We start from the raw sequence: 8,952 nt of genomic DNA, 5'->3' as shown, positions 1-8,952 counted from the left end.
CGCAGGTATGAATAACTTGAATGCTCTGAATATGATGCTTATGTCTTAGCAAATTCACCCTTAAGCGAAAAATAAAAAAGTGAGCATCAGGTGACTCAACTAGAATGTGTGTGAGGGGTAACTTCGAATAAAAAAGACACTCAACAGAGAACTATAGTCGTAACAAAGTTCAGTTGATGGATTTGGGCAATTAGTCTTTCTTTGTTTTACCCAGCTTGAAGAAATTGGTCACTGTATGTATATTCTATACAAATTAATCATACAATTTCTATATAAATTCTTTTAAAAACTATATATATACTTTATTCTTTTTACAATAATTAGATATAGCAACATAAAAAATATTTTCTGGGGTTGTTTTCTTCTTACGGTTGCCGATCGTCAACTTTAGTAATTGTTCGAAACCCTCTGAACAGTTTGAATATTCCATCAGCAGAACAAAACTCAGGTTACTAGTATTTTCGATTCTCTTGTATGATGTGGCACTAACTTATACCTGTTTTCGACTATTTTTATTAGTTGTATTAAGTTGATAATAATACGTGCTGAAAATCTGTGCATTTCATAGAAATATACAATTAATCCTTCGATTCCTTGACAGTAGTAAACAAGTGTGCCGTTGCGTAGGCTGGACGCTGTAAGGGTAAATTATCAAAGAAAATACTTTCTTGTACTCATATATGTATAATCATTCATAGTATCAGAGTTCAAGTAAAATGCTTTTTAATTAATCATAGTTCGAAATATAGAGAATATTCAACAACTTTGATAGAATAAGAATGGCATGTTTACAAGGCGTGGGAGTAAAGTTAGATTAACTTTAAGTAAGGTTGATTGAATTTTTTTAATGTATTGTTGCCTAAGCTATATAGTAAAAACCAGTTATTATTAGCAGCATGCCAAAAGGACACCTATTTAATGAAGATGACGTCTTTTGAAGGTGCTTCTTGTATTTATTTTGCCATTATTTGGTGTTATTTGCCACATTCAAATTAAGTTGTCTCCTGTAATCTGTATTTATTATAATTTAGGTAGGACATGGTAGGGACTTTGTTATCCACTTATTTTACATATATCTATATTTAGGTAGGACATGGTAGGGACTTTGTTATCCACTTATTTTACATATGTAATACTATATTTAATGGAAATATTAAGAATAGAGTATATTATTTTACATTTCAGTTATTCAGGCCACTTGTGACTTGTCATTATGGTTGTACTTCAGATGAAATTGAGAGTAGATTTAAATGGTTAATTTCAGCCAAGCCCAAGGGTACTTACTTGGTTTACTTGGAGAAGTTCCGAGGTCAATCCTCTACCGCTGCTGCCAGTCCTGCTATCCCTCCTCACAAGGGCCAGTTGGTATGTTATTGTGTTTGATGACAACCTACTGATGGCGGTGTGGCCTTGCACTGGGGGCTCGTCTGGCACCTTCCATAGAAACCTGTCCAGTACATGCGTAAAGCTGTCCACCAAGCATTTGGTTCTCTCTCTCACTTCCTTTGGGAGAGCGTTGAAAATTGTTTTGACCCTCGTGACCTAGGCTGGATGCCAGTAAGGTCTTAACCCTCTCTGAGGCTCTTGATGGTTGCGTTTGTCTCTCACAATTGCATCCATGCCTTACACTGTGATATGGCTTGATTGTTGAGGGTGTGGGGTCAGAAACAAGGCCTCCAGGATTTTCCATGTACAGATGGCCGTATACTTTTCTCTCCTCCTTTGTTGGGAGTAGAGTCCCAGTGCTTCCAAGTGATCCCAATAGTTGAGATCCTTCATCCCTCTGATGTGCCTGATGTAATTTCTTTGGACAACCTCAAGCTTCTGGACATCTTGTTTATGTGGTGACCAGAGTTGGCTACAGTAGTCCAGGATCAGTTGAATTAGCACCTTCCAAAGGGTAAGCATTACCTCTGCCTCTCTTGAGGAGAAAGTCCTTAATACCTAGCTGGCCATCTCCTGTGCTCTTTTCACGGTCTGCATGATGTGGTGTTGGAAAGTGGCATCGTCACCTAGATAAATACCCAGACCTTTTACATGGTCTATGTATGTGATTTTCATTCTTCTTTCCGTGTGCAGTTCGGTGTTGTCTTTAATATATTGATTGGTGCCATATCTCATGACCTCAAACTTCTCTTCATTGAACTACATATTCATTGCATTCGTTAGCCCAAACATAAACCGTATCGAGGTCGTCTTGTAGATGGTATAAGTCTTCACTTTCCAGCACTGCACGACTGATGTGGGTATCATCAGCAAAAGACAGGAGGGTTGAGTCCACTCTCCTATTTATGTCATTCATATGAATTAGGAATAGGAGGGGGCCGAGGACAGAGCCTTGTGGTACTCCACTTACGACTTCAGGCCATCAACTGCGACTGTTTGGGTACAGTCTGTCAGGAAGTTGTGAAGCCATATTCCTAGCTTCCCTGAGATTCCTAAGGTCCCTTGCCTTGTGGAGTAGGACTCTGTGGTCTACCTTGTCGAAGGCTTTTGCAAAGTCTAGAAATACTACATCAACATTCTTCCCCTCTGACAGGTTCCTTAGAAGCCCAGTCGTAGTGTGTCAGTAGGTTTGAGAGGCAGGACCGACCTTTTCTAAAACCATGTTGGTTTTCTTTTATGAGGTTATTCTTTTTGAGGTATGTAAACAGTTTGTCCCTTACACATTTCTCGATTACTTTGATGATGTGGGACGTGAGAGCAACAGATCGATAATTCTTTGCCAAAGTCCGGTCTCCTCCTTTATATATTGGGCTTATTATGGCTTGTTTCAGTAACACTGGGATCTTACCTCTATCCAGGGGAGATAGCCACACATGTGGATTGGGACTGCTAAGACCTCGCTACATTTTAGGAGTAGGATTGCTGGAATGCCGTCTGGTCCAGCGGCCGAGTTTATCTTTAGCTCCTTTATCGCCTTTATGATGTCCTCTACTGTCACATGCTGGGTAGAGGAATCCAGGAGATACCAACCCCTAACACAATTTCCTCTGCAACCCCTCTGATACTAAGCACAGCAAAGCAATTTCTTTTGAGACTGAAAATGTTATAGAAAAACCCTTATATATATATATTATATATATATATATATATATATATATATATATATATATATATATATATATATATATATATATTTCATGCAAACAAGTTTCAAAAAACACATAAGATATATGAAATAGTAATCCATGTTATCCTAAATATTTGCCAAGCCAGCATTTACATCCTTGCAGGCAACTACTCTAGACTGTTTCGAAACCACAAATTAATGAAACTGTGTATAATATTACTATGAATTCCTAACACTACTTTATTCTTGAGAAGCTGATTCTGGTTCTTTTAAGCATGATCTACTCGCCTACTATATCTAGCATCCTTTAGTTGCCTCTACTTTCATTGGTGGGTACACCATACCAGTCAAATATTCTAATCTACAGAAATTAATAGAAAAAAAAAATTCATGCAACAACTATGTAATGGCAGCACCCTAGCCATGCTAGCTGCTGTTGGTGAAAACCTCTGTCCCAAATTTAAACAAATTAGGACATGATAATCTAGGTGATTCATAATTATTGGTAGAAGACCACAAAACATTTAAAGGCATACAACATAACCACTTACTACAGTGGAAGTGCCTCTGTTAGGTCTCTGAATGCCTCCACCTTTTAACACACACCATTTTCATCGTTGTATCAAATGCTTTGGACTTTGCTACTGAGGCTATTATTATCTGTTTGGAGTTATTTGGTGTTAAAAATAAATACCATAGAAAGTAACATATCTCAAAAGCAAAAAAAGGGGGAAAAAATCCATTTACGTGTACTAGGAAAAAAGTAGAACAATATTACCGCTGCTGATGAGGTTTCTGAAGAAAATATACAAGAAACAAATGACTTTCTTCCAGTAATGCCATAGTTTGATGTCATTGTTAGATCAGTGTTGCTGTCAATTAAAAATTAAAAATAATCCAAGTCATTATTTGGCTATACCTATCCTAATCTTCCTCCCTTGTAAGGGGGAAAAAGCCTTGGTATATGTATGTACCTAACCTAACCCTGGTTGAGAAATGCTAGTTTAGTGTGAGGTGATTGTGAGTAAGCAATTAGATGGTGATGAGATTTTTCAGGTCCATTCCATCTCAACACCTTCCTTATGGAAGAGGTGCCACAGGAATGAATTGAACTTAGCCACAACCACACATGTACAGAAGGAGTTATTTGAAATGGTTTGAGTTTCCTTTACAAAGGGGTGTGATTTGATTTGATTTTATTCGGATTCAATCATATATACAATAGAATACAATACATGTACGACTCATATTATACATAGTAAATACAATTGTATATCCGAGGATGGCACAGAAAGTCAAGACTCGTTTCCACTATGGTCCTCACAAAAAAATGGCATAACTAGGAAAAGATTGTCATAATACAAGCTAGGTTGACTAGAAAAAAAGACGTCAAAATTGACTAACATGAAAAATATGACTGTACTGACTAGAAAAAAAATGACTTAGAAAAATGACTAGCATAAAAGGTGTGAATTGAACATATAGAATAGACAGCATCCATAATGAACGTATGAGTACCACTTTGTACGCAAGAGGTTGAATTGATGTGAAGTTAATCCTTGATCAAATAGAAGTAGTGAAATGTAAAACCGTTATTTTTTCTGCTTACAGACAGGGAGATGCAACAGCATTCTTCTTCATTCTTAAGAGATGCTCTGGAGCGAAAATCTGCTAACAATGATGCATACCTGGCAATATGTTGGGGCTCGTTCAATATACTTCTGTTGGCCATCATAGCAGCAGATATGTGAGTAATTATAATTATATCACCATTCAACTGGGAGAAACATTATTGATCATATTAATGAAATTACATTGTTCTGTGAATCCTTTCCTTGATTTTGACATAAATACACACAACCTATATCTCGTAGTTTATTTTAAGACTTTTTCAAAGGGTAATATGTTATATTTTGGCCATTGTTATTATTTTTAGGGTAAAGTCATTTTGCTTCATATCATTATTTATTTGATTTATTTTTATGTATTTATTTAATTGTTAATATATTTATATATATATATATATATACAACACTGAATGGGTCCCAGTAATTAGAGATATATTTTAACAACCACAATGCACTTTAATTCTAAGCCATCAACATAGGGAGACCCGATGGAGGCCGACATGCAGAAATTGAAATGTGGTACTGCCAAGGACTTGAACCCAGCTAGTGCATGACAAGTGCTGTAGTGACTTACCTTTTACACTCTTGATAGTGTAATCAGTAAGCCGCTACAGCACTTGTCATGCGCTAGCCGGGTTCGAGTCCTTGGCAGTACCACATTTCAATGCCTGCATGCCGGCTTAGAATTAAAGTGCATTGTGGTTGTTTATATATGTGTGTGTGTGTGTGCGCACGCGCGCATGTGTGTGTGTTTACCTAGTTGTATTATACGGGAAGGGAACTATGCTCATGGTAACCCATTTTTGTATCTTTCAGCATCAAGATTTTTTCTTAAAATATTAAATAGTGTTTGCACATGCTGTTTCTTTATCTAAATTATTCCAGGTATCCAGTGTGTGTGTGTATGTATGTATATATATATATATATATATATATATATATATAATATTTCTCTCTTTTTCTCTCTCTTTTTTCTTTACAAAAATTCAGGCTGTAAAGATTCATTTAAGTTCAAGACATGCTGTCATGGACAAACTTAGTAGGATTAACTATAGAGGAACTGTGCTGTATTGAAGTGTTTTTGACCCAAATAGTGTGGTGGACAGGGTGACCCTCTATCCTCAAGGTGATGTAATGGAAGGACTGGTTGAAAGGATTTTGTTTATAACAACAGTGTGTGATTTGACTTGGCTATCCCCCTTATAACTGGTAGTAACAAAGGCTGAACACACGTTTACATCATGAATAATTAAAATCCATTGAACATCCCCTCCCATCTCAGCACCTACTGGAATGGATCATCCCTGCTCCTAGGAATTATAGTTGGAAGAGAAAGTTTCACATGATATATTTCTTTGAACCATCCCATGTTTTGCAGGCATCTTGGAGGACTCAGCAGCTCAAGCACCTTCTCGTGGTACTTCGAGCTTGGACTTGCATTGATGTGTAGTTTTAACGTACTTGTGTATGTTAAACAGTACCTTAAACCTTCAATTGTGCTACCTCCCATTGAGGTCACAGACAAACAAAGGCAATTGCTGGATGTTAAAGAAACAGGTAAGAGGAAAAAGATCACTTAATATTTCTGTCATTTATTTTTCAAGTGCCCTCTTTGTCATTCATTTTCAGTGTAAGGTAGTTGAGGTTATTAAATGAATGGCATGCTTTATTAACATCTTTGCATTGACAAGACTTTGTCAAATAGAATTATCTGGTCTTGATCAGAATGCAGGAAGGACACGTCATCCAGTAGGAGCCAAGAAAAGATGTAGGGGGAGTGGAGTGGGTGGGGATGAAATGGTTGGGAGTGGAATTATGCCTTTTGAGATTGGTTGCCTCCCTTGTGAGGGGAAAAAGCCCTTGGTATATGTATGTTGACCAGAATAAGATATATTATTTCCCAGTTCTAACTATGGTACTTGGAAATGCCTTGGATCCAATATCAGCATGTTATAGTATGTATAAATATGATTTTATGCACAATTTATTTTATGTTTTGGGTATTATCTGAAGAGTTTGTTATTAGCATTTTCTTAATTCCTTGCACATTTTGTTACCTTTCAGACCTTGGGTTCAAGAGTGCAACACCCAAGAAAGCTTGTTCAACTCCTCAACCAGATAAGAATATTTCTTTATCCTCCCTGTTTGCTGCAACCAGTCGCAATCCTATTCGATCTCCAGGAGCTGCTGTGTCACCACTCAGCAGTATGTCTTCAAGTGCTTGGAGTTCTCCAACTGCGTCTCCTGTTGGTCCTTATTCACCAAGTTCCATGCAGAGTGGAGGTGAGAAGTGAAATGTGATGGAGATGTGCAGTTCATAAATATAAAACCTCTCTCATTACCCCAAGATAAAATCATGCATCAACCAGATTAAAATTCTGTTATGTGCATATTGTAGTTGGGTGGATAATGAATTGCTTTACATTCTAACCAGCGTTGTTCATCGTGATCTCTAATCTGTTTGATATAAAACTTCCTTGTCTTGATATTGCACTTGAACCACTTTTATTTATAGCCCATCTGGAGTATTGGCTGCATGTTGTTATGGCAAAGTACCATGCAGTTGATACTTTAGGGTCTGTATGGGGTGCCCCTACAGACCAGAGCCACACATTATTTTGTCTGATAGAGGAGGACTCTGCTCACAGAGAAATGATGACACTTTTATTATACTGCAACTGTCCCCCTGTTTTGCTGTCCCCCAACCCCTTGTTGCTGCCCTGTACCATTTCTCAGAATTTCATTTCCTTGTTTTGCCTACCCTGTAGTGGGGGAAAAGAATGCTGCCACCAAGTGTTCCCACTTGGATCATAAGAAGCGAGAAAAACTGGATGGGGATTGGGACCAGGCATCCTTCTCCCCATAGCCCCACAGGGGACATTACTAAAAAAAGTAAAGGCATAAGAGGGTCTAGGAGTTTTCCAACTAACACCCTAAGGTTTGGGTCTTTTAATGTGTGTGGATGTGGTACAGATGAGAGTAAAAGGGAAGAGATGGGTAGTATATTTGTGAGAAGATGGATGTGTTGGCTTTGAGTAAAACTAAGTTGAGAGGAATAAACTTCCTGCACAGGTAGTGCAATGTAGTTCAGTTCAAAGCTTTAAGAATCATTTAGATAAATACCTAAGTAAGATGCTGTAATGATTATAATTTATCTTATATTATTTGTTTTTGTTTTGTTATCATTTGTCTGTCTGATTTTTATTTATTATTAGTTATATGTCAATTTATTATTATTTACTATTTACCTGTTTGTTTATTATTTAACTATACCTATGCATTTATTTATGTATTTTATTTGTTATTTACATTATCATAGTTTTTATTTATTATTTTATTATTATGATTTTTTTTTTTCGCATCCGACCTAGATATGGATCAAAAGGTCTCCTGTCGGCATGCTCCGCCTTTGTAATCCTTTGTAGGAAAGGGCGAGTGTGAGTTTGGGAGGTTCTCAGGAGTAAAGAGAGGGCAAGGGAGAGAAGGGGTGGCTATACTAGTAAGTGAAGAGATAGGTAAACATGTAGTAGAGTGGAAGGTTTCTTCAAGGTTAATGTGGATGAAAGTGAAACTGGGAAAGGAGATGTGGGTTTTTGTAAGTGCGTATGGGCCTGGTAGTGAGAAGAGTAGAGTAAAGGGAGACTTTTTTAATAGATTTAAATGAGTGCATAGAGGGATTAGGGAGGAACATCAATGTAGTTGTATTGGGAGACCTTAATGCTAGGGTAGGAAATTAACCAATTGATGGAGTGGTTGTGAAATGTGGAGTTCCAAGAAAGAATCGTAGTGGAGAGTTGATGGTGGAGATGTGTCTAGAAAGAGTTGATGATAGTAAATACAGTGTTTCGGACGAGTCAAACATAAGTACACATGGGAGAGGATGGTGGATGGAAAGGTGGTAGATAAAGCGTTAATGGACTATGTAGTGGTAGATAGGAGTATAATAGGAAGAGTTAAGGATGTACATGTTCTAAGGGGAGAGAGTGGGGGAATATCAGACCATTTTTTGGTGGAAGGTAAGTTGAGAGTGGAGGATAGATGGATTGATTGATTGATTGATATGGTTTAACGTCACACACTCCTCCCTTATCGTGAGGCTAGGACGGTGCCCCTCACAGAGGGCTTTGTAGCGTGGAATTTAATGAACCATGCCCTTGGTTCAACTTTGCTGGTGGCAGGATTCAAACCGCCCTCACCTCGACCTTCGCCGCAAGTAACGACGCCCTAACCCGCTCAGCCAGCAAGCTAGAT

At 37.7% G+C, this 8,952-nt stretch overlaps 1 protein-coding gene across 3 annotated transcripts in view; it reads left to right on the top strand.

The window, feature by feature from the left end:
* The first annotated feature begins 491 nt into the window (after positions 1-491).
* Positions 492-8,952, top strand: part of LOC143020352 (transmembrane protein 209-like) — a 28,967-nt gene continuing 20,506 nt past the window's right edge. The window contains exons 1-4 of one of the 3 annotated variants that reach the window (XM_076176712.1): positions 492-643; positions 4,685-4,820; positions 6,080-6,258; positions 6,766-6,984. In XM_076176712.1, coding sequence (XP_076032827.1) covers positions 4,693-4,820; positions 6,080-6,258; positions 6,766-6,984 — 526 coding nt within the window. In that variant the 5' untranslated portion in view covers positions 492-643; positions 4,685-4,692. Of the gene's footprint in view, positions 644-909; positions 941-4,684; positions 4,821-6,079; positions 6,259-6,765; positions 6,985-8,952 lie in introns of those variants that run through there. The other 2 variants (XM_076176713.1, XM_076176711.1) reach the window with 2 other exon arrangements.

This window comes from Oratosquilla oratoria, chromosome 39, assembly GCF_046742065.1.
Source record: "Oratosquilla oratoria isolate Oo_2021 chromosome 39, ASM4674206v1, whole genome shotgun sequence".
Lineage (NCBI taxonomy): Eukaryota > Metazoa > Arthropoda > Malacostraca > Stomatopoda > Squillidae > Oratosquilla > Oratosquilla oratoria.
Note: the sequence above shows the minus strand (reverse complement) of the source record. Positions and strands in the feature narration are given on the sequence as shown.